This window comes from Hesperophylax consimilis, chromosome 16 (assembly GCF_061612785.1).
Source record: "Hesperophylax consimilis isolate HC1 chromosome 16, BYU_Hcon_1.0, whole genome shotgun sequence".
In the NCBI taxonomy this organism is placed as follows: Eukaryota; Metazoa; Arthropoda; class Insecta; order Trichoptera; family Limnephilidae; genus Hesperophylax; species Hesperophylax consimilis.
The window spans coordinates 2,322,939-2,350,701 of record NC_142851.1 but is presented as its reverse complement, the minus strand read 5'-3'; the positions used below and the strand labels follow the sequence as shown (position 1 = coordinate 2,350,701).

The window sequence follows — 27,763 nt, the reverse complement described above, 5'->3', positions numbered from 1 at the left end:
ATGGGTGCGTTTTTCATGTCGTTGCTTAAATGCAATAAGGTAAATTGGTTGAGCATCAAAAGTATAGTCTTACCTGTTTATAGAAACAGTCCACATGGAAGCAGCATAGCCATCGCAGTTGCAGTCATCGTCCTCCCCTCCGTCACCACTGGCCCACACGTAGATGTTGCCCAGTCCATTTCGGCCCTGCCACAAACATACATATATATTCTCAACGAGTCCCTAGGAGGATACTGTGATTTTACTTATGACGGTAGAATAACACTTTATCTTAAACATGCGTACACTTCTCACGCAGGTTCTCCTAGTGAGGTGTTCACAGAACAACACTACTAACCTATTTACATACAGTAACCCATTGATTATTCATGTTCTAGATTTATGGAACTTATTATCTATGTAAGATGTAATCATCAGTACGTGAAATAAATATAAATAAAATATTTACAAACATGTACAAATTACGAATAACCTGACAATGTTCTAATTCTTTCTACTAGCATAACGATAGGCGGAAAATGTTGCATATAGAATGATTGAATACTTAAAGGATTTAACCCACGAGGCATTTGTCCACTCAGCTACTAATCGGTAAAGGTCATAGTCATAATCCGGTCAAGGCTCTCAGGCGGCAGGAGCAAAACCAAAAATAATTATCCTTGAGAGGGGTCTTAAACAGAGCCTATGTTCTAAATCTCTCGTTTGGGCCGGTTCGTGACGCAAACCCGATAATCCTTCTCTTTAACGACCTCACGAAATAAACAATATCCGGCGGTATTTAATAGGACTCCACCACTAAAGCGATAATCCTTAGAAGTGTTACTAAACAGATTTTAAAGAAAACGGTTGTCGTTAATTTAAATAGAAACCGCTAATAGACAGGACGATGAAATTGTTCACCTATTCAATAATGCAGTAGGTATGTTGTATTTGAACGGGGAAACATTTATAAGACTAACTTGTATCCGGTAGTCAAAACACTAAAATGATTTTTAAAGTTATTTTTAAAAGCAAAATGGTGATATTTTGTATGTTTTTTCAATGAGTAATTTATTATTCAATATTTGTAATACTTTAGATAATTCTTACAGGAACAAAATTTAAATACCTAATATTTTGTACATCTTTCACCCTTATTATCTATAAATTTAAGTAAATAAACTAGCTCCCCAGTTAAACACGAAAATATTTCTCTACTAACTCGTTAATTCAAATAGTTAATTAAGATCGTTAACATAATAATTAATTTTTTTATTTGTACATTTTTTTTATAATTTCAATTTTAAATTTCGTAAAAATGAAGAATTTTGATATGTGAAAACGTTTTATCAATTTCACTAGAAGTAAAGTAAATAAAGCTTTCTTCGTATCACAAAATCATTTCTATCGGTTTATATATTCAGTGGATTCCACGGATCGAATTCAACTTTTTAATAATAAATGAACAGCGTCCATTTTCAAAGGCGATCATTTCTAATTTGAAACAATCTCGAATCAGAGCGACTAATGAACCTTTTGTAGAAATTGCGCGAATTCTCGCTGCCGAGTTCGGGCGAATCAAAGGAATAATTTGCAAAATGTTTGCAAAGTTTTGCCGAGTTAGAAATAATTACTTCTTTAACGGAAAATGACTCAAATTTCGCGAGCGCTTCAGGAAAATTACAATAAATCTCCCTTAAAGATACCTACCGCTGTTTCTGGAAATAATATGGTATTTGAGATAGGCACGATCGAGTTCGCACATCTGCGAACTTCTAAAATTCCTCAAGAATATTTTGTTCAACAAGTTATGCAAAGAAATTGGTTGTTTCATTCTGACATGGTAAAATAATTATCCATTTGATCGCGTAGTAGTATTATTATTATTACTTTAATCAAACAATATAATGATTACGGGCAGTTCGTAAATAATAAAAATTTGTAATACTATCAAATGTACCTCCACATAATTTAAAAATATATTAATGTTCACTAGGGCGTGTGTTTCAAATAAAGAGGTATGCAAAAATGGAAAAAACACAGCAAATATTTATTTTTATTCAAAAGGATAACATGTGCAATGAGATCCGTCTAATGTTGTTCAGTTTATCGGCTAAACAAAACTCAACGGCGTTCACGGACGCTATTGGTATGAAACCCAAACGTTAGAGATGATGTCGTGAAAACTGTCTCCGGTCGACCTTTTTCGTGGATCAGATTTTGTAGTTTCCGGTCTTTCGGCGTTAAAGCGTTGGGTGCGTTGAAGGCCAAATCGGACTAATTGGATGTACAAAAATGGAACCTATTTGTTCATTTCATGTCTCATTTAAATATAATTCATCAATGCCCGGAAAATGGTGTGGTCCAGTGTATAACATTAACATATATCTCATTAACCTACTAAGTGTTCACGGGTACGCAAGAGGGTAAGAGATAATTCCGTGAAAATGGTCTCCGGTCGTCTTTTGAAGTTTGCATGTTTTTAGGTCGTCGAAAGATAGAATGGCGTTTGCTCGGCAGCAGTAATAAGGGCGACCGGGGACAGTTATACCAATTTGACTATTACCATTTTCTACGTCTCAGGTATAAGGTTTACGAAAAAAAAAATTACGCTCAACGACAGATAATTTAGCCGACTAAAAAAATTCTTTTATTATAATATTTCTAAATATTAAAGAAAATAAGCTATAAGCGCGTAAACAGATCGGAGGAAATGCCACAACTGACCCCGACCCTGGGGTCATTTGTACCGGTCGCGGAATGTTGGTCAAATTTCAGAATTTAGGCATAACGTTGTTCTATTTGAATAATTTTGGCGAGAAAAACCAGTTATTTTTTTGGTAAAGAGAAAGAAAACTCTTATAAAATTCGTCAATTGAAGTGTTATCACGAAATTGAACTACTTTAATGTGATAAAATGGAAAAAACAAATACATGCCAATATCAAAGCTTTATTTAATCTTGAGAAAATTAAAAATTTTTGTTGAAAAAAATGTGCGTGTCAATTATCCCCCAAATAATATGTACATATTTATATGTATATATATAAAAATAGGAATTTTATCATAGAAAAGAAATAGATAAAGAGTAAAATGAAAAAATAATTTGACATTGGCGAGTGGTGTTGCCTAGTGGATATGTGGAAGACTTACCTCATTAACTCCTCTGACGATGGCCCTCATAGTGGCGTTCCTGGGTCCGTCCACCGTCTTTCCATCGTCGGTGGGTCCCCACGAGGCGCTGTAAATATCGATCTTATGCGGCTCGTGGCCCATGGAGTTGGCTTCAATCAGGTCCGTCATGTAGGGCTGGTCCAACATACGAATCCCTGCCGACAACAACAACACTTTAGCTAATGTAATGTGATACAGAGACTGTATTATACTCCACACTTTCAAATCAATTTGGGAGGCGGTATAAGTAAGCCCCCCGGGAACCACTAATTGGATAACCAACACCTCTCTGCCATAGGTCACCCCAAGTGACAAGATTAATTTTGTTGATACTTGGCAGGGGCACTTAATGGCTGGCCAAATCGGGAGAGGACAGTTGAGGGAGATCCTTTGGCCTCTCCAGCTGGACTCTCCCGATCCACGGCCTTGCACCGCAGCGGAAGGAATGAATTCATACGTCCCTTGTGAACACACCAAGGCCACGTGTCACGTGATTAAGTCAGTGCCATCGAGCAACGACAGTTTTTACAAATGATAGCTATTATTGCAGATACTCGTGTTACTGCTGAATTGTATGTTCTCTTACAGCAAGTATATTTAAATAAACATAGATATTAAACTCTTTTAAACAGTGAAGTTTACTTAGCTACAGCACTGACTTCGTAATTTGGAGGTGGCTCGCCCTGGCATGTATTCTAGTCGGTCCTGGGGACATACTAACCTCCGAATTCCTACTCACCCTTCACACCGTTTTTCTTCGCAGAACTTCCTCTTCTTTATTTACTTAAAATACCCTGACACTATCCCTAAAGATAACATAGGCCATGTCAAAAATATATATATTTGTATCAATGACATAAAAACATATAAGACCAATACGGTTTGCAATCAATCACAATTATTGGAAACTCTTTTTATAGTTAAGTTCAGAAGGTCGCATAATACAAGTCTGCCGAAAGAGAAAGAATACGACGCGGAACTGATATAAAGATTTATTTTCTAAGGAAATCCATTTATTTTTTAGTGGAGGAAGATAAATTTCGCGTTCCGACTGCATTGCTAAAAATAAAACGCGAGGTAACCGTCGTATTTGAAAACTGCCGTATCTGGGAACCATCGCATTTGCTTTATCATCTGAATGTTCTTTGTAGAACGACCATAAACATAAAAGCAATAGGTACCTAGTTACTTCCAAGCATAGAATTAAGAAGAAAACTAGAAGTGCCTTCCATACAAATTTGAATAGAAAATAATGTTCCATTTAGCCCCATTGATCAATGCTTTGTCTCACTTATACTTATACTGGTAGATCTCCATCCGATGTGAATTTCGTAAACAGTTTGAAACACAAAACACATCCTCAAAGCATTTCTTGTGTTTTTTATTATTCTGTACTCCCAAGCATTTAAATATGCTTTTAAAAACATTTTTTTTGCAGTTGAAAATGAACAAACACCGCAATTAAAAAAATGGCATACATTTTGTAAATTCATTCATCCATATAAAAAAAAAACATATATCCCACGTCGAACGCGTATAAGTTAATCCGTTCCCGTACCAATTTTTGTTCGTGTATTCGTTTCACAATATAACGTAATTTTTAGTGGCTTACTGACAGTTTTCCTTGGCAAGGACACAAAATAAACGGAATAGTTTAATAATTTTCCTGCATACTAGTCCTAGAAAAAGCTTGTACGCACGTCATAATTTTTTCACCTGTAAACAATCAACTTTATTTTTGTTATTCTATCATTTTATGGTAGTACAATTTTGGATGAAGACGTAATATGAATCTATGACTAATAATATTTAATCCTATCTAATAATAAATAATATTTAATCCTATCTAATAATGTTCGTAGGACTAATGAGTTTTAACCAAAAAACTTAAGACAAGAGTACAAAGCATTCATATCTGGATATTTATGTATTAAAATGTACACAAACTGTACATGTATACTTTCGTCATTATGGCCATTTTCTGACTTCTGGCTTTTATCCCGCCCATGAAAGAAATAACCTGATACAGTTTGAACTGGCCCAGCGAGGCATTGCAACTAAATACAAATTATTTGAGAATCATGAAAAACTAAAAGGCTTACCTGCAATCTTGGAGTCGTACGCCACCCCCACTCCACACACCCCGTTGTCCCGCGCTGCCGCTACCTCCCCCGCGCACCGCGTGCCGTGGCTGAAACAAACAACACGCCACGTTAGACCACCTTACATCCCGTTACACACCATATACACAACCTAACCTAACAGTACAGTCATGGGGAATTTCACAAACAAGGGGATATACATGGGGGATACCATCTACCATCGAGATTCCGTTAGAAATTTGAGGAAGTGTGTTATACTGATACTTATAATCGGATTAAAAATGAGTATTTTTGGTTTATTTCAATTAGGTTTTTTAGTAGTGGTTTTCGTTTAATTTATTTTATTTCTTATTATTTAATTACAATTCATTTTATTTAAATATAATTTGTCACATAAAAATGTACAATGGGGGCCTCTGCACTAGTCAATGTGCTTATTAACTGTAAGTTTGCTATCAAGGTAAACGCCGAGGTCCTTACATTCCGTTTGAGAGATTAGAGGTTCATTGTTGAGTGAATGCGGGGGTGCCACAAGGATCTGTGCTGTCTCCGACGCTGTTTTTATTGCACATCAACGATCTCGTTGAATGTGCACCAATTCACTGCTACGCTGATGACAGCACCGTTCACGAGGGTTATCTTTTTGACAGGCCCCCTTCCACCTATGATGTTCGAACAGCTCGGGAAGTTTTGAAGCGAAAAATTGACCACCACCTAGAGATGGTTCGTGCCTGGGGTAAGGCCAACTTAGTCAGTTTCAACGTCTCAAAAACCCAAGCGTGTCTGATTTCGGCAAAGAGGGAGATCAATGACTGTCTGGTGCAATTTGATGGGAGCACTCTCCCCAATAAAGACTCCATTGAAATGCTTGGAGTTACTATATCAGACCAGCTCAAGTATCGGGGATCCATAGAAGCCCGAGTAAATCAGGCCTCCAAAAAGTTGGGCGTCTTGTACAGGGCTAGGAGATTCTTCAACAGTGACCAGCTGCTGACCCGGTACAAGTCTCAAGTCCGCCCAACTATTGAATTTGGGAGCCACCTTTGGGCTGGTGCCCCAAAATACTTGATAAACCTGCTTGAGTCTGTGCAAAGGAGAGCGATCCGTCTGATTGACAATCCGTTGTTAACAGACCGATTGCCTTCTCTGATGCATAGACGCAATGTAGGCATGCTGTGTCTGTTCTACAGGTATTTCAATGGAGCCTGCTCCAAGGAGCTAGCAGCATTGATTCCTGATGCACCGGTGCACGTGCGCGAAACTCGACGGACACGAACTGAACACCCGTTCACGGTTGACGTTGGCTTCATGAGAACGGGCCGTTTTTACGACTCGTTTTTGTGTAAGTCGGCTCGTATGTGGAACGAGCTACCGGCATCTGTTTTTCCTCCCTCCTATAATCCGAGCCTCTTCAAGGCCCGCATTAACAAATCCCTTCCTACAGCCCCTACCTTACTCCGCCTCACAACGCCGCCCAACCGGGTGGTGACATAGTTCCCCTGTCTGTGCACTGCACAGGCAGGGACACTCTTGTGAGGAGTCACATAAAAAAAAAAAAAAAAAAAAAAAAAAAAGAATAAGATACTTAATTACACGTTTATTTTTGGTGAATGTCATAGTGTGACATTTAGAAACGTTGATATCTAAACAGTTAACTTAACAATACTTGCAAAGCATATATCGGCCACTTTGTAAAGCTTCACAGCTCGCATATTGTAATCGCCTATTACTAGAAAAATGTCATTTGGATATTCAGTGGTTAAGACAGATATGTCATTTGTATGACTATTGATGATAGAAAAACGTTATTAGACAACTGAGGACTAACTCCTGGTAAGTAAGAGCAACAAATATGAATATTTTAAATGCGATGTTTTGAATGTCTTAGTAATAGTGAATTCCATATGTCGTCGGCTTCAGATGTCCATGATTTTATGAGATCGAACTTTGTAGGTTTTTTTTATACCTATACCAACGCCAACCCCTTTAGTTTTACCCATTTGATTATTATCTCTGTCATTTGTACATACATTATACCGACAATCAAAAAGCTCAATACTGAAAAAAGTCCTAAATAATAAACTGAGATAACATGTTAAGATTAACAAATAATTATAAGCACAATAGCGGCGTCCCGTTCCTGTTGGCGGCATTTATTTTTACTTGGGAGATATTTACAATTTGTAATAGTATTTCAGGCGATTAATTATTTGTTGTCCTTTATGCTATGCATAAAAAAATGTTATATTAACATTAGTTTATCATTAAAAAATAATGTTAAATTAGGTTAGCAACTGGCTACGTCCTATAACGCCTATAAAATATTGGCCGGCGTTACGTCACCAACGCCCTCTCATTACATTTCTTTTTATTGGCAAATAAAAAATTGTATATGTATTTTATATTTTGATCGGTATAGATTATTTATTCGTCATAAATCAAATTTTGCCATTGTGATATTACTACGATACTGTTAATTAACAGGCCTTATTAATCAATTTTCCATCACGATAAATAAACAGGCTTTATTAAGGCGAAGCTTAATGCTAAATCAGTATTTTGATTAATCTTAATCTCTCTTGGTGTACATTATGAATCCCAAAAAAATATGCTTTAGATAAATTGAAGGTTTTCCTATCGTTTTGCTTGAGTAGAATACAAATAAAATAAAAAATACTCAATTAAAAATATAAATGTAACATACAAAAAAAATATTTTTCCAACAGAAATGTATGAACGCGTAAAGGAAACAACTTTAAAAAAATACAGTACTATAGCTAAGATTATTTGTGACAGTTTCACTTGATTAACTTTTTTGCTTTATTTTAAAATTATTTACAAAATAAATATAAACAATTTTTGTGCTTGAAATTGAACGTTTCTAGCGATTTTAATGCCTATTACCTACAACATAAGGTGTACCAAGAATATACACATTATTGGCTTGTAGCTTTCTCTAAAACATCAATTTGCCATCACGATAAATTAACAGGCCTTATTAAGCCCTGCATACCCAATTTCTACTGATTTATAACAAGTTTCTCTTTAAATCTTTAAGTTTTTAAGTTTAAAAAAAAGTCATTTTTAAGATAATATGTATACATTTGTAATGCCGAAACGTTAATTATATGAAATTCCCTCGATAGAAAAAAATCGCAAAGTAAGCTCCGAAATTTTTTAAAACACGTTTTGTTCTGTTATGTAATATTGTTCGAACGAATCGTGTTTCATTAATTATTTTACACATTTCGCTTAAATATTATCATTTTTTAATATAAGCGCACTCTCTCTAACATTCGTATTTACATATCTCCCTTTAAAACTATCTTTAAACGCTTACTGCGGGGCCTTAATAAGACATCAATTTCAGAATTTTTAATCCATTAGTAGTTTTAGTGCAAAAATATTTGGATATTCTTGAACACATGTTCCGATTTCCGTCATCATTATAATATATTACCATAAGTTTATCAGGAAACCTGTTAATTCATTTGTAATTCAAGCAATCCCGTTTTTAACCGGATGTGCCAATAATGTGAAGAGATTCTTAATAAATTAAAAATTCTCGCTTTTCTGTAACATCAGAATGAAGTAAAAATTATAAGGCGATTGTTCAGAAAAGTGTGTTATTAATATTTAACGTGCATAATTAATTAATTGATTCACGTATGAAAAATACTGCTCACAGGGTAAAAGCCTTATTATTTTTTCAAGAGCAAAGAGTAATTAAATCTCTCATCCTTAATTGCATGACCATTCTTTGTTTTGGATCAAAAAATCTCGAGTTCAAAATTATTGAGGTGAAAATGTCAATATTTATGATATTACTATGGGTTTCCTCACAAAATACTAATTATAAAGAGATTTGTTTTTAAATTTATCAATTAAATTTAATTATAATATTATTCAGTTCTGAAAGTGTTTTAGTTTGTATTGTCGTGACATCTGTGAAGCGTACAAAGCCAATAGCATTAACTGTGGTTTTGCAACATTGAGATGGCTTATTAACTGTGTTCTTGCAACATTGAGATGACTTATTAACTGAGAGCTTCACAGATGCACTCGTAGAGGGGAGTGCAAAGAGCTTGCTGAGAAGTCCGCAAGATGGCAGCTAGTGGTCAGTAGTCGCTAGGGCCCGTTAGGCTGTTTCCAAGCAAACATGGTGTTTGCAGATCTCATTTAGCCAGCTCCTAGTTAGGTCGACTATCGAAGTCACTATTGTAATATTCGAAGCATTGAATAAATCTTTGATTTAATATAAAGAACTTATTCTTTAAAATCTCCTACCACGAGTTGGAGAACTGTTTGTGGGAACACAACACTTACTAACTGTGGTTTTGCAACATAGAGATGGCTTATTTTCAAGATTTTACTCACTCCCATCCTACTTTTATTTGTATGATGTTTAAAGCTATTTATTAATATGCATAGAGGTATAAAAAGCGATTTACTTAGAAATTCAAATTGTGTAAGGCGATTACAGTTTAAAAAATCCCTTTATGATGGTTGGTTGCGCCATTGTCCGGAAAAAAAAAACTAAATCCACAGATCCAAGTTTAAAAAAAAACTTCTTAACAAAACTCTTTTTTAGTATTTTTAGTTTACAGATTACGAAAAGGAAAGAGTAAGTAAGACTATCCGTTTTAAGGTTACATTGTACATTGTTTTGTTAAAATGTAAACACCAATTATTTAGTTAGGGCATTGATTACATAGATATAGTTTGGTCAAATTTTATTTGTATACTTATACTGATATTCATTGTCTTTTGAAAATATATTTAAACATGTTTATTTATATTTTTACACTTGTTTTTTACAAAAATATTGATAGACGGTGAAACTTTGAAAGAACTGTTTGAAATTAAATTTTATTAGAAGTAATACTGGATTCCAAACTGACTTTTTCTCTATCCCTATTGGGAAGAATAAGGAGATCCCTAAACAGGCTGAAAATAAAAACAAAAGTGTATAAAACGCAATCATTGTACCACAAGTTAATTAATGTAGCAGCATTCAATTCTTAGCCAACAATGAATTAATAAAAATGTGATAGTACTACAAAAAAAGAGCTATGAGAATTAAAGCGAAGAAAAATAGATATGCAAAAATCAAGTAAATATAGAAGTAATTAAATATCTTGTCTTATAAAAAAATTATTTACTTCCATAAATTATTTTTAATTTAAAAAATAATTAATGGCCACATATCAATTGAATTTCTTAGAAAAGTTGTAAACGTGAAGCACAAACACACACATGAGACGAGGAAAATAAATTAAATGAGAATCCCCTTCAGAGAAAAAACAAAAGTCGTTGATGTACAGAGCATTCAAGATATTTGGCAAATTACCAGAACAAATATTAGAATTTAAACTTGAATTACGAAAATATGTGATTAATTTTTTTTTTATAATCCATGTAGGTATAGGGATTATGTTGAGACATGTATAACGATGTACCTATTTAAAATACCACAAATAAAAATAATAAATTAATGAAAATGAGCACATTTTTCAGTTTTCATGTTATAAAACAATCGGATTTGGTAAGGCATACCAATAATTCTGATGTAGCATTTCCATTAATTAACCTTTCGTATTTGTAATGGGCAGAATCAATTTAAAATTGATTACGAATAGCAGATTTCTCCAATTAGATTATGTAATTTTGTCTTGTTCGCTGAACAAAAACATGATCATCGAATACTGGTTATTTAATTCGTTCAACCGCCGCGATGGATAAATAACATCTAATTGAAGAATGACGTAGTAGAGTATTTTCAGGGTGTTGTTACAGTCGAAAAAACCATTATTACGACATTTTATTTTATTTTTATTATTTACCAAAAGTTCATTTATGTTCGTATGGAAGACTTTTTATGACACCACACCGGTCGTCATTTTCAAGTGTCGGCGTACGACCGGAAACCGTTTTCAAGACATTATCTCTGAGCGAGCGGGTTCTGATAAAGTTAGCAGTAATAACAAGTGTCCGTGAGCGCCTTAGGGGTTTATTTTCATATTTAAGAGGGCACCATGTAGGAACTCTATTTGCCGGGTACATCTCGACCTTCCACTTCCATTCTCCCTTAACTTCGAAATAAATAGGTAAGTTAGTTTGATTGAAGTAGCAAAAATTCTCAAACGGTGATCAGATTTCTCATATTGTGAAATGTTCACAGATTTTCCTTTCTTGAATTTTCATGTCATCTATTTTCAGTATGCACACGCAATTTACATGACATCTATTTTCAGCATGCACACGCAATTTTCATAACATCTATTTTCAGTATGCACATGCAATTTTCATGACATCTATTTTCAGTATGCACACCCAATTTACCAGTATGCACACGCAATTTATATGATATCTATTTTCAGTATGCACACCCAATTTACCAGTATGCACACGCAATTTATATGATATCTATTTTCAGTATGCACACCCAATTTACCAGTATGCACACGCAATTTATATGATATCTATTTTCAGTATGCACACCCAATTTACCAGTATGCACAGGCAATTTATATGACATCTATTTTCAGTATGTAAACGCAATTTACATGATATCTATTTTCAGTATGCAACCGCAAATTACATAACATCTTTTTTCAGTATGCACACACAATTTACATGACAACTATTTTCAGTATGCACACGCAATTTTCATGACATCTATTTTCAGTATGCACGCGCAATTTACAACATTTAAAAACTGTGTAGCTTCAAAATATTCACTTAACCGTAAAAAATTTCATTACAAATCATATTGTATCAATAAAAAAAAAGATTTCATAAAAAATGTTTTTAAATCTCAGGTGAAGAAATATTGGTTTTAATATAAATAAATAAATTTAATCGCATTCGTAGCATTACTCGAGGTAGTACCTAATCAATTGTGTGATTATATAAAATGGATTTAATGTGAGGTACATTACGTATTCTAGCAGTGAATATATGATATTTCCAAAACGTAGGCAAATTGGATATTTTCCATACCGTTATAACGTGAAAGCCCCAGATATTAGAGTTAGGCTGTTCACTTAACGAGGTGTATAATTTGAAATCAGTAGCGTAAAAGTGCCTTACTCTGTCCCTGAAGGGGTAACTTTGTGCGTTTGATTTTTTTATGTTGTATAATATCTCCAAAATATCTGTATAATATTTCTTGTTGAAATTTTAATCATATTTCATATCGTTTTAGGTACTTTTGGTTAAATGTTTTTAACTCTAAGTGATGGGAATAGATTAAATGCATAAATTAAGTTGTTAAGCGCTGTTGAGGTGATTTTCTCACGAAAACGGCGCTATACATATAAATCGTGAGTGTGGGGTCCGTAACTTTTAGCACCAAAGTATTGTCGCCTCGAACACATTCTAACAAAATTGTTGTTTTTATATTCCCAGTTTTTTCATAGACAATAGAGTTTCCTGACTGTCCAGAATTGAAAGTCACAGTCTCTAAGGAGCCAAGATCTACATAACCGCTGTCGTCTGCTAAATATGTCTCATTAACACCCTTCCTTAAACTGATATTGCGTTTGCAAAGCGATGACGCCGTGCAATTACTTTTTGGATTGTCATCAGGTAGTTTGCCATTTTTGCATGGGTGGAAATAATATGATAGCAACAACCAGCCAGACTCTGGTGCTGTCAGAGGCACATTCATGGACGTCGTGAAAAATGCATCGTTTGCTGCGCTCAGATTATTATTTTAGTAGTTGCGTTATTTGAGCACTAATGTGTAAGAAATAATTTGTTTCACATTTAAAAAGATCACATGTTTTACTTGTGATGTGCACCATTATGAAAATTCAGTATTTCAGTCAGTATTCGTGATAAGCATAATTTTTCATCAGCAATAATTAACAAGAAATATTTAAGCCTTTGCAAATTCCCCAATACACATTTTCCAGTGCAGATACTTTCAGTATCGCTCCGGGAAAGACCAGCATTCAGAAATAGCTTTAGCCGTATTTGGTGACCAGGTCTGATTATTCAGGTATTTCAACATATTCCTCCTTCCATCTCCTTACCCTCCCTATGACCTCTGCCCCACAACTTTCCTCAATTTGGCATTGTCTCTTTGGTTCGAGTTAGCAGGGAGCAGATGGCACTATTAAACGAATATAAATTATTAGTCATTTTTTTTAATATCCCCTAAATTAATTATTCCAATATCGCCGAAAATGACGAAGTTATAAGCTTTCAAAGAAAACTTGGGTAAAACGTGTACAATTGTGTCGTGTGGCGTCCCACGAGACACGACTCATGATTCAAATGGCAGTGACAGTACTGCGACAATATTTAAAAAAAGGTTTGTTAGTAATGGAGTATAGGTTAGAGATTAGAAATAGTGCGCTTATCCTTCGGCGGCAAATATTATCATTTTCATGGCTTATTATTCGATACTATTTTCTTATCTTTGGTATCCTACGATATTTTCGAACAATTCTAAAATATCTGTCCTCTCTCTCTTGGCATCCCTAATATCGAGGCCGGAAAGGCAAAAGGGCGTAAGCGACAATTTAGTCAAAATGAGTTAAACACACAGTTCCATAAGATATATTTGTAAATAATATTAAATTTATTTGTAGAATACAACCGTATTTGTTAGTCTGGGGATTTCACCAATTCGATGAAAATTCAAGCAACATAAAATACAGTAGCTTTCAGGTATGTAAATGTTAATTCCGAATAAATTTCCAAATAAACATTTCCCATTCCGGGAATATTCCCGGAAATTTTTGCAGGAATATTCGGCAAAAATAATGAGAAAAAAATGCTTTCCCGGACAGATATTACTGGTTGATTGATGGAAACCAACGTCCAATAGGAGATGACATCAGCTAATTTATTTTTTTGAGTAATAATATAAATAAAATTGAAAATATTTGTTTGTTCAAAATCTTAAATCTCCGAAAAGTCTTCACTGATTGCTTTGAAATTTTTCCAGACCGTTGCATTCGAATAAGCGTGTGTTTAAATACACCCATATTATATAGATGTCACCTGTGAAACATGTTTTTTTTTTTTTTTTTTTTTTAAACAGCGCCATCTGTTGGATGTAAAAGCAACACGCACTGTTGTTTCTCTATCTGAACAGACAGACTGAGTCACATAAAAGCATGGTGGGGTACAGCTAGTTAATAATAAAACAGTTTTTTTACAAATGTGTTTAAGATATCCCTCGGGGCATCTGAGGAGGTCTCGTCATCAAATAAATGAAATAAATCATGGCTTAGTGATGGGTTCCCAAGAATCCTCAAGATGGGTGGTAAGTGGTTGTAATTTGATATAATATGAGAAATCCGATATGTCTCTGGGGTGGTAGAAATTTATTGGTTATTGGAAGCTCCCAATCAGATTATCTGATGGTTAAATACATAACATACGAGCTGGCAATTATTGTGTCTGGAAATTATATTACACAATATTCTACTCACAAATATGGAGTAACATTAATCAGATTGAGCCCGATACTGCGACAAATATATTGGTTGTACCCATGTTAAATTATAGTAGTTTATAGTGGATTCTCATTACATCTCGAAATATTCGTCAGAATAATTTTTTAAAGACTAATCAGTTGACGCATTTGCAATAACCCGAATTTCGTATTTAAAAAAACGAATTTCGCCATTAAATAACTCGAATTTTCACACTATATTCTGGTAATATAAAATTAGATATTTTTTATATCTATTTATACTGTGTTTAAAGACGATCTCACGTACCTACGCAAGAACAATCCTGTTATAAAAAGCAGTTAATACACAAATAGGAAGAACAACCATAATATCCTTCTTTATATTATTAATTATTTAAGTTTGAATAATAATACCGTTTCTCTTTTCTTAAATAATTATTACTAGTTTTCGTATTTATTTCGTGGAACTTAAATTTAAATTAATTTGAATTTTATTGCAATGTAAATTATATTTAATAATGCCATTTAATTATATTTTGATTTTAATTTAAATCGTATTTAATAATCAAATATGATTTAAGATTTTCACGGCCAAAAGTATTTTTGTTATTTGTTTTTGGGGTGTTATGCCGTGTTGCGCTAACTCCTTCTTTAGCCAAAGTTTCGGAAAGCATTGCAGTGTCCATCATCAGGGCAGATGTGTTATTGGCATAACATATTGGCATAATAACACATCTGCCCTGATGATGAACACTGCAATGCTGTCCGAAACATTGGCTAAAAAAGGAGTTAGCGCAACACGGTATAACACCCCAAAAACAAATAACAAAAAACGTATTTAATAATGTTTTTATTAAGTTCTTCGAGTATTTTAGTTTTGTTTTATTATTGTGACAGCTGTTTCGGCGTTCAAGGCAATTTTTAAACTGTGGCTAGGCCATGTTGAGACGACTTATTTATATGATTCTATTTACACCCGCCAAATTTCTTTTTTTATGATGTCTAAAATGATTTATTACTGATTTTTTGAGAATGTAATTGTGACAATAAATTCTCTATTCTCTAAACAAAAAGTCATTTGTTTCGATAAAAAAAACCCAAACACCAAAAAATAACGCGAAACTTTCAGTTCCAAATATTATAAAATTAACATATCATGAAGATCCCCAATATTGGGACACATTTTCATAAACCTCTGTTTATTTTTTAAGCATTTTTGTCTCTTAAAACGGCTTTTGAGAAAAAAGACTAAACTGTTTAAACACAAAAAGCACGTTTTTGTTGCAAAGTTTTTACATCTTAATCGAAGGTTTGAAGAAAATAATTGAGTTAATCTTTATTTTTCTCGTAACATTTTCCGAGCACATTATTTGCTATGTCTAATGCGGTTCCGCAATAAATTCCATAAAATAGTTTTCGATAAAAATAAAACTTTTATTTGTAAGTTTGTTTTAACTCTTTTGGTTCATTGTATGATTCGGAGGAAGGTGAAATTTTCCCTGGTTTACCCGTATAATATTAGAATTTGATTATTTTTAAATGAAAATTTATCAAAATAGGTAATCTAAATCTATAGGTTCTGGCTTAAACATTTAATATTCCACTGTAATTAATAAACTATTTCAATTTTAATTCTTACAATTCGTGGTGGAATTCCAATATATTGATTAATATATTGAAACAATTTTTAACTCTTTTTTTGGCCGTTACCAGTTTCCGCTTATTAACGGTCAAAAAGTAAAATAAGTGGAAAAGTTTAAAATTGTTTCAATATAATATCATAAAACAGTACACATGGAACATGACTGGTAAACGTAAACCATTGTTGAAATTTTTCCAACTGAAATTTAACTTTAAAATATTTATTGACACACCCCATTATGAACTGTTGTTTACCGATTAATAGGTAATACGATAGAAGAAACCATTTCTTTCATTATTAATATAAATAGAATTGATGTAACTGACTATCCCGATTTTTTATTTGGTTGAACTCAAACAAGGAATTTTATGACTTGAAATAATTATGCGAACTTTTTTGTATTAGATCTACACAGGAGACCCTGAGGTAAAATAATTCCCCCAGGGTCTATGTCATGCTGTTTGTATGGTATTTTTTGGGAAAGGAAGGAGACAATGTTCTGGGAAGGATAAAGGTATGATATGAGAGGTGGGTAGGAATCTGGGGGTTCAATGTGTCCAGAAGTATTGGACTTATGAATCAATCCCTCTTACTGCAGTGCAAGGCGATGGATCGAGATAGAGTTCGGCTCAAGAGGTCAAAAGGTCCAAAGGACCGCCACGCAGTAGGTGGGCAACGCATCCGCCGCCAAAGCCTTAGAAAAACCTCACCTTATGAACCCGGGCACCCCCGCTAAGTCACCAAATGTAGCGAACCACTTAGGGTGACCTATGGCAGGGGTGTTAACTATCCAATAAATGATTCCGGGTCTGCGGTACCCATACCCGCCTCTCAAATTGTAAACTAATTATTTTCTAGAAGTTCATTGAAAAACTGACTTTATTTTTGGTAAGCTGTTGGTATTTTATTTAAGTCTAAACTTTTTTTATTATCGTTTCAATATCAACCACCATACCTGTGCTAAATATTCAACGTGTTTTATTAGATGTTGACAGTCCAGACAAACCCATTTTCGGATATTTTTTATTGTATAATGTGGGAAATTCATTTTTTTATTTGATAATCGAAGGAAATTTTCATATTTGTACCAGAACTTCACAAAATAAAACAAAATATGCATTTTCGCGTTGTTTATTTTTACACGAATATCGATCGATTTTCGGGGAGGTAAACATTGAATTTGCCATTGTGAAATAAACTCTATGTCGTCTACGTAAGGGTTTCACGCTTTTGTATTTAGTTACCGCCCGGCGCTGACAGGGTAAAGACGTTCTTTATCTTAGTGCCGCTCTGTTCTGTGAAATTTTTTCAACTAAAATCAGTTTACTTGTAATCGTTTTTTTTAATTCCTAGTTTTATACAATGGGGAGGAAAGATAATAAAAAACTGGGTACGCTCAGTGGCCTAAAACAAAATAAAAAAACACGCTGAAATATTTGGGTTAGTTCAAATAATTTTTTCCATAATTAGGTACATACCTAGAAACAATAACGCAAGAAATATTTGTTTACTTTATGTTATTATGTTTAGAAATCAAACAGATATAAATAAAGAATAATAACAAATACCTATACATTCCAAAATGAACGATATTTAATGTAGTGGATTTATATGATAATACTATTTGAAAAACAACCCTCTTTGCCAAAAATATGTAAATAACGCAGCTGAACAAAACAACGAGTAAAGAGTGTAGAGTGTAAAACCAATTTCAAATTTCGCGCGCTTTTGCGTACCGAAGCGACGCACAGTGGTAAAATTTAACGAAATTTGGAACGTATTTGGTCTTAAAAGGTTCCAAGGGTTATGTTTATTACTAGGATTGTTATAAAGTGGTCATTTATTGTCAATTCACGCATTACAGATTGCTTGTGTTTTATATGTTTATTACCAGGATTGTTATAAAGTGGTCAGTTATTGTCAGTTCACGCATTACAGATTGCTTGTGTTTTATGTTTTATTCTAAATGGTCAATGCAGGTTTTGGAATTGTTCATTTTTCGAGTGAGTTCATTTATAAGGCTTAAAAAAAGACTATGAGAGTCCTTAGATACTTTTTTAGGGATCACAATTATCCAGAATAATTATGTAAATCTCCAATAAGACAAACTTTTGATCGATAGATTGATACCATAGTTGATTTCTTTCCAAATAAAATTTTGAGACAATTGGCATTTATTATTGTGATTTACTTCACCTCGGCTTTTATTTCATTTTTATGTTTATAATTTGTTTTTTTTTTTATTAAAACACAAATAACATTGTTTACATCACTTTATTTCGATACAAAATCTCAACATGTTTCATGAACCAAGTTCACTTCATCAGGAGCACAAGTATACTAAAGTTATAATTAAAATTAGGTCTAGAAAGAAGAGGTAGAAGGAGCGGGGAGGGGTAAGAGTGGGGGAGGGTTATTCAAAGTAGGAATTAAAATGTCATTAGACGGGAAAGACCGGGTAATTGGGAAAATATTTAAAATGGGGTTTATAAAAATTTTTTGTTTATTAATAATATCTGCTTTCATATTCACGTGTTTTCTTATTTCTAGGATTTCAAAATTATTGATTTGAGATACCTTGTAACCAGAATGTAGTATTTTAAAACCTGAATTAATATCGAAAGTATGGTCGTTATTTAATAAATGATCCGCAAATTCTGATTCACAGTTTCCCTTTAAAGCCCTAAGATGTTCTTTAATTCTGATCTCAAAGTTTCTATTAGTTTTTCCTATATAAAATGAATTACAATCATTACAGTTGAGTTTATAAACACCTGATTTTTTAGTTTGACTATCAATATCTTTATTATTAAGAATATATTTTTTTAATTTGTTATTCGTATAAAACGCCGGTTGAATAGTGAAGGGGATGTTTTTATTTATAATTTTGGAAGTATCATTATCTACAAATAGAATTCTACGCCATTGTTTGTTTGTATCTTTATAAATAGGATAAATATAAAGTTTAAAGAATTTATGTTTAATTTTTTTATTTAGTATTTCATCTATCAATTTATTAGGATAGCCGTTATTAGATGCTATTTGTTTTATGATATTTAATTCTGAGATATAATTAGGATCCGACAAAGGAATAGAAATTAATCTATTAAGCATAGAATGGAAAGCTGCGACTTTTTGAGAAAAGGGATGATTTGATGAATTATGAATGACAATATCAGTGTACGTATCTTTACGGAAAATATTAAAATCTATTTTATTACCTATTATTGTTAAATTTAAATCTAAGAAATTTAAACTCTTATCTATACCTATTTCTAATGTAAATTGAATATTTTTGTGTATTTTATTTAAAAAGTTTAAAAACATGTTCAATTGTCTTTCTGTTCCTAACCAAATGCAAAAAATGTCGTCCACATATCTCTTCCAACAATATACATTTTTAAGTAACAAGGCACCGCTATTAAAAATCTTATTTTCTAAATTATTAATAAAAATATCTGCAATCAAAGGACTCGTACTGTTCCCCATGGCCAAGCCATCCTTTTGTTTAAAAATTGTATTGTTAAATTGAAAATAATTTTGTTTAAAAATAACTTCGAAAAATAAAATATGGTCATGGATAAGGTCTTTCTGTAAGTTAGATGAATTTAAAAAATTATTGATGATGGTTTTACTTTCTTCTATTGGAATACTAGGGAATAAATTTACTACGTCAAAAGAAACCAACATAGCATGATTAGGAATTTCCAAATCCTTTAGATAATTAACTAATTCTAACGAATTTTTAACTGTGTATGTTGGTTGAAATATATTAGCATTATTAATTACAGTATTGATAGCTGACGCTAATTTAAAAGTTGGGGCATTACAATTAGAGACTACTGGCCTAATAGGTTTGTTCAGTTTATGTATTTTTAATATGCTGTAAAGTTTAGGAATTTTTGGGTTAATTAAAATCAAATTTTTGTTATTTTTCATGTTTACAAAGATATCACTTTTACAACGTTTAACCGCTTCTTTCACCATTTCTTGACACTTATTAATAGGGTTATTTAGAATTATTTCAAAATTGTCCCCTTGTAGAAAATCCATTGTCTTGTTAATATAGTCAACTTTATCCATGATGATAACACTGTTACCTTTATCTGCCTTTGTAACTCTCAAAAAGTCGCTAACTTCTCTGACTATATTAACAAGACAATGGATTTTCTACAAGGGGACAATTTTGAAATAATTCTAAATAACCCTATTAATAAGTGTCAAGAAATGGTGAAAGAAGCGGTTAAACGTTGTAAAAGTGATATCTTTGTAAACATGAAAAATAACAAAAATTTGATTTTAATTAACCCAAAAATTCCTAAACTTTACAGCATATTAAAAATACATAAACTGAACAAACCTATTAGGCCAGTAGTCTCTAATTGTAATGCCCCAACTTTTAAATTAGCGTCAGCTATCAATACTGTAATTAATAATGCTAATATATTTCAACCAACATACACAGTTAAAAATTCGTTAGAATTAGTTAATTATCTAAAGGATTTGGAAATTCCTAATCATGCTATGTTGGTTTCTTTTGACGTAGTAAATTTATTCCCTAGTATTCCAATAGAAGAAAGTAAAACCATCATCAATAATTTTTTAAATTCATCTAACTTACAGAAAGACCTTATCCATGACCATATTTTATTTTTCGAAGTTATTTTTAAACAAAATTATTTTCAATTTAACAATACAATTTTTAAACAAAAGGATGGCTTGGCCATGGGGAACAGTACGAGTCCTTTGATTGCAGATATTTTTATTAATAATTTAGAAAATAAGATTTTTAATAGCGGTGCCTTGTTACTTAAAAATGTATATTGTTGGAAGAGATATGTGGACGACATTTTTTGCATTTGGTTAGGAACAGAAAGACAATTGAACATGTTTTTAAACTTTTTAAATAAAATACACAAAAATATTCAATTTACATTAGAAATAGGTATAGATAAGAGTTTAAATTTCTTAGATTTAAATTTAACAATAATAGGTAATAAAATAGATTTTAATATTTTCCGTAAAGATACGTACACTGATATTGTCATTCATAATTCATCAAATCATCCCTTTTCTCAAAAAGTCGCAGCTTTCCATTCTATGCTTAATAGATTAATTTCTATTCCTTTGTCGGATCCTAATTATATCTCAGAATTAAATATCATAAAACAAATAGCATCTAATAACGGCTATCCTAATAAATTGATAGATGAAATACTAAATAAAAAAATTAAACATAAATTCTTTAAACTTTATATTTATCCTATTTATAAAGATACAAACAAACAATGGCGTAGAATTCTATTTGTAGATAATGATACTTCCAAAATTATAAATAAAAACATCCCCTTCACTATTCAACCGGCGTTTTATACGAATAACAAATTAAAAAAATATATTCTTAATAATAAAGATATTGATAGTCAAACTAAAAAATCAGGTGTTTATAAACTCAACTGTAATGATTGTAATTCATTTTATATAGGAAAAACTAATAGAAACTTTGAGATCAGAATTAAAGAACATCTTAGGGCTTTAAAGGGAAACTGTGAATCAGAATTTGCGGATCATTTATTAAATAACGACCATACTTTCGATATTAATTCAGGTTTTAAAATACTACATTCTGGTTACAAGGTATCTCAAATCAATAATTTTGAAATCCTAGAAATAAGAAAACACGTGAATATGAAAGCAGATATTATTAATAAACAAAAAATTTTTATAAACCCCATTTTAAATATTTTCCCAATTACCCGGTCTTTCCCGTCTAATGACATTTTAATTCCTACTTTGAATAACCCTCCCCCACTCTTACCCCTCCCCGCTCCTTCTACCTCTTCTTTCTAGACCTAATTTTAATTATAACTTTAGTATACTTGTGCTCCTGATGAAGTGAACTTGGTTCATGAAACATGTTGAGATTTTGTATCGAAATAAAGTGATGTAAACAATGTTATTTGTGTTTTAATAAAAAAAAAAACAAATTATAAACATAAAAATGAAATAAAAGCCGAGGTGAAGTAAATCACAATAATAAATGCCAATTGTCTCAAAATTTTATTTGGAAAGAAATCAACTATGGTATCAATCTATCGATCAAAAGTTTGTCTTATTGGAGATTTACATAATTATTCTGGATAATTGTGATCCCTAAAAAAGTATCTAAGGACTCTCATAGTCTTTTTTTAAGCCTTATAAATGAACTCACTCGAAAAATGAACAATTCCAAAACCTGCATTGACCATTTAGAATAAAACATAAAACACAAGCAATCTGTAATGCGTGAACTGACAATAACTGACCACTTTATAACAATCCTGGTAATAAACATATAAAACACAAGCAATCTGTAATGCGTGGAATTGACAATAAATGACCACTTTATAACAATCCTAGTAATAAACATAACCCTTGGAACCTTTTAAGACCAAATACGTTCCAAATTTCGTTAAATTTTACCACTGTGCGTCGCTTCGGTACGCAAAAGCGCGCGAAATTTGAAATTGGTTTTACACTCTACACTCTTTACTCGTTGTTTTGTTCAGCTGCGTTATTTACATATTTTTGGCAAAGAGGGTTGTTTTTCAAATAGTATTATCATATAAATCGACTACATTAAATATCGTTCATTTTGGAATGTATAGGTATTTGTTATTATTCTTTATTTATATCTGTTTGATTTCTAAACATAATAACATAAAGTAAACAAATATTTCTTGCGTTATTGTTTCTAGGTATGTACCTAATTATGGAAAAAATTATTTGAACTAACCCAAATATTTCAGCGTGTTTTTTTATTTTGTTTTAGGCCACTGAGCGTACCCAGTTTTTTATTATCTTTCCTCCCCATTGTATAAAACTAGGAATTAAAAAAAACGATTACAAGTAAACTGATTTTAGTTGAAAAAATTTCACAGAACAGAGCGGCACTAAGATAAAGAACGTCTTTACCCTGTCAGCGCCGGGCGGTAGAAGTGTGTCGTTCCGGCCGGAGCGAATCAAATGAGTCCGAGTCCGAAGGCGTTTGAATCGATCCGAGTCCGCAAAATAAAATGGATCGAGTCTGGACTCACTCTCACCTCTCGCTCTCAACTCTCACCTCTCGCTCTCGCCTCTCGCTCGATACTCGCACCCCGAACCGAACTGTGTTTGGATTGTTGATCTGCACTGGTTGACGAAAATATTTTTCGAAAAGAAAGTTTAGTAAGTCTTAGTCAAAAGATTGCAATCAAAGCATTGCTTTTTCCTTTTGATGGTCTGCATAGGGCAAATTTGCGTTCCAGTAAACTCGCGCCAACGTTACTTAGGTCTTATCTAGTCTAATTATTTAGCTTTGTGAAGATCATTTTTCAAAAACAAAATTAAAGCAGTTATTAGTATTTTAGCTGGGGGTCACCGCTGACGGCGCTGACTTTATTATTAACAATTTAATCATGTTTTAATATTCCTTAATTAAATTTGTAGATTATATATATATTGTAATTGTCCGAGTAAGCTGCAGGTTGCGGTGTTAGTGATAAAACTGTTTTAATCCACTTGAAGCAAATTGGGAATGTGAAAAAGCTTGAAAGGTGGGTACTTCACGAATTGAGTGAAGCAAATAAACAAATTATTAAAAAAACCTACTTATTTGATTTTAAAAAAATTGGTAATTTTTTTTAACTTTTGAAAATTAGATTTTTTTTGAAAATTTGCCTTTTTTGGGTAATTCGAATTTTTTAGAAAATTTGATTTTTTTTTGAAAATTTTGAATTTTTTGAAAATTTTTGACTTTTTTGAAAATTTTGACTTTTTTGAAAATTTTAATTTTTTTGAAAATTTTATCTTTTTTGAAAATTTTGTTTTTTTTAAATTTGACTTTTTTTTAATCTTGCAAGTATCCTTCCTGTAGTTAATAATAATATGTGTAACTAATCCTTTACCTTTCGAAAATCGCGAGTTGCGAAGTAGGTATAAGGCTAGCTTTAGACTTGTAAGTTTTTTCGTAAATTTACGACTTCTAGCCAATGGGCATATTGCATTTTGAAAATCCAATATGCCCATTGGCTAGAAGTCGTAAATTTACGAAAAAACTTACAAGTCTAAAGCTAGCCTTACAGATAACAGGATACACAAAATTATTATTTCGTGACACTCATTGTGACGTTCCACCGGGTTCTGCGAATCCAGCTGATTCAAATTCAAGTCCACAGGACTCAATCGAATCACGATGAGTCCGGCGGAACGGTTTCTAGTTTGAGTCCGCCGGACTCATTTCAAACGTTCCGACTCAAACCGTTCCGCCGGACTCATTTCAAACGTTTCCACTCAAACCGTTCCGCCGGACTCGCTTGATTCGTTTTGTAGTATGAGTCCGGCGGAGCGGTTTGATCGCCTTGATTCGAAGGAGTCGGAGCGAATCCAATGAATCGAGTCCTTTAGAATGAGTCCGGACTCTGATTCGAGTCCGAAAAATGAGCGGAACGACACACTTCTACCGGGCGGTAACTAAATACAAAAGCGTGAAACCCTTACGTAGACGACATAGAGTTTATTTCACAATGGCAAATTCAATGTTTACCTCCCCGAAAATCGATCGATATTCGTGTAAAAATAAACAACGCGAAAATGCATATTTTGTTTTATTTTGTGAAGTTCTGGTACAAATATGAAAATTTCCTTCGATTATCAAATAAAAAAATGAATTTCCCACATTATACAATAAAAAATATCCGAAAATGGGTTTGTAAATGGGATATTTTGCACTAGACAGTTTTTTTTAGGCCTGATACTTTATTTTTTTCTAGGCTTATAAAAGGTCTTATCAAAAAAATGATCGATTGCTGACAAGCCCAAGATGTGTTCTACTTGCAGTATTTAATTAAAGCATCTGTATTATTTCTAATCAATTAAAAATTTCAAACCAAAAACATCTGATTTTGCATTACTTGGTATTGGATCGCCTTAAAGGTAAAATAATGTTTTTTACAAGACAAGGTTTTTATGTAAAGCACAAAGGAAAACAAATTATTATAAGCAATAATTATTTATTATTATTTTTTTGGTAAACTAATGTTTTAAGACAAGATTTTTTATGAATAGCACAAAGGGTAACAATTATTTTTTATAAGCAATAATTATTAGCCTGAAACACTCATCCACATTGAAAAATCTCCTGATAAAAGATACATGACGCCAACGGGACTTGAACCCGTGTCCTTTCGATTTCCGGTCGACAGCTCTGACCACTGAGCTATGGCGGCTTATCTCTTATCCGCGAAATAATTCAATATATACTAGTGTTTCATTCAACAATTACTGCTTATTACATTTTTTCACCTGAAACAACCAACTTTATTTTATATGAGAAAGGCATTGTAAGTGCTAACTCTCTCACAAGATGGCGTCGAGACAAATTGTCTAATTTTTTTTGTGAAAATACTAGAACTTGTCAAATATTAATTATTATTTTTTTGGTAAACTAATGTTTTAAGACAAGATTTTTTTATGCATAGCACAAAGGGTAACAATTATTTTTTATAAGCAATAATTATTAGCCTGAAATACTCATCCACATTGAAAAATCTTGAAAAAATGTAACAAGCAGTAATTGTTGAATGAAACACTAGTATATATTGAATTATTTCGCGGATAAGAGATAAGCCGCCATAGCTCAGTGGTCAGAGCTGTCGACCGGAAATCGAAAGGACACGGGTTCAAGTCCCGTTGGCGTCATGTATCTTTTATCAGGAGATTTTTCAATGTGGATGAGTGTTTCAGGCTAATAATTATTGCTTATAAAAAACAATAATTATTTGCCTGAAACAGCAAAACAGCAACGAAATATAAATTGAAAAAAATTTCCGAGAAAAAACAAATACGGCCGAATTTTTTTCCCAAATTTTTTTCAATTTATATTTCTGTTTCAGGCAAATAATTATTGCTTATAATGACAAATAATTTCAGGGCTGACAATACCAAAATTAATAATTTTACTTAATCGAACAAGGTCAGAAATAATCCGCCTATCTGTCAGCGTAATCAAATTGAGCTGTTTCATCAGAATGATATAGTTAATGTCTTGAATTAGAATATTCAGTTTTAGTTAATTTAAATCTAAGAAATCTGTGCTGTACCCTTTCTATGTTGTTGGAATGCATTTTATAGAATGAAGAAAAAATAGGCGAATTATACTCTACCTGACTTCTTACTAAAGAAGAGTAGTGTTTTCAAGCATTCTAGTGACTTGAAATCACTTGCAGTTCTGCATATGCCTAGCATATATAATATTTTTTCCTGGTGAATTTTTTTATTTTTATTCTCTGTTTACTAGTGGTAAATAAATTTAACAAGTAAAAAACATCGGCAAGCGATTCTAAAGTTTTTGCTATGCTTGCTAATTTTAAAATTTTTTTTGGGGATACGCTGAACAACAGCGAAACTAGTATCTGAAATAAAATGTCAGGCGGGTATTTTAACAACTTTTAAACGCTACGAAGAGAATTTACAATTCAAGGAGTTGAGAAAGGAAGGATAAGTGAATATGTGTGCGTAGTTAAGTGTAGAATGTATTATGGCTGGTAGGATATGAATCGCTTGCTTACCTTCAGCGATCGGGTGCCGATAGATTATCTGACTCCAATTTATAAATCAAAACACCGATTGTAATAAATTGAACTTTATTGTTCATTTAAATTTATTAACGAATCAATCGTAAATTTATCAGAAGGAGGGAAAAAGAACAAACTGTTATCGAAGGAAGAAAGATCCCGAATAATATTAAAAATAGCCATCGTCCCCAGCTGGATCCTGCAAATATTGCCCGCAGTAAAAAAGAATATTCTGCGTAAATTGTTGTTAGTTCTTATTCCCCACAGTATGTTAAAGAGCAGTAAGTGAATTTGTGTGCGTAGTTAATTGTAGAATGTATGTTAAAGAGCAGTAATTTGTTTGTTTATCGTTTAAAATATGATGTTTCCCGGAGAGGGATCAACCAGTAGTGGCACGGTGTCTAGACTGTCTAGTGCTAGTGATAGTGCTGGTCGTAGAATAGCGGTAGGTGGCAGTGGAAGTTAATGAGCCATTTAATTAACACCATGTTCCTGTGGTCTACTGTAGAGGGGTCCGCTTACGTGGGGGAGGGAGTTCTACAACTTATTGCGTGAGTTCTTCCTTTTATATTTCTGTAGCCTTATTCTCAACGTGAATTCCAAATAAACCGTAAAAAAGAGACTGATAACGAAAAAATTACTTCGGAATATTTCAGATTAATATTGAAACAAACAACAAGTGGTTTACTAGTGTGAACACATTAAAGCTAGTAAAATAGTGGATACTGAATCTGGATTGTTCTGGAGGTTTCTAGTTTTATTATGCTCTGCTGCTCAATCTGTTTAAGAACCCTGTCATCATTTTAAATCATATTTGTGTAACCATCCATCAAAACAAATTG

General features: G+C 32.7%; 1 protein-coding gene across 1 annotated transcript in view; it reads right to left on the bottom strand.

Annotated features, from left to right (window-relative positions):
* The window catches only part of amon (prohormone processing protease amontillado), a 263,013-nt gene that overhangs the window by 14,041 nt on the left and 221,209 nt on the right, over positions 1–27,763 (bottom strand). The window contains exons 6-8 of the mRNA XM_089640806.1: positions 5,255–5,343; positions 3,132–3,307; positions 74–186 (exon numbers count right to left, since the gene is read on the bottom strand). Of these exons, the coding sequence (XP_089496932.1) occupies positions 74–186; positions 3,132–3,307; positions 5,255–5,343 (378 nt within the window). The remainder of the gene's footprint in view (positions 1–73; positions 187–3,131; positions 3,308–5,254; positions 5,344–27,763) is intronic.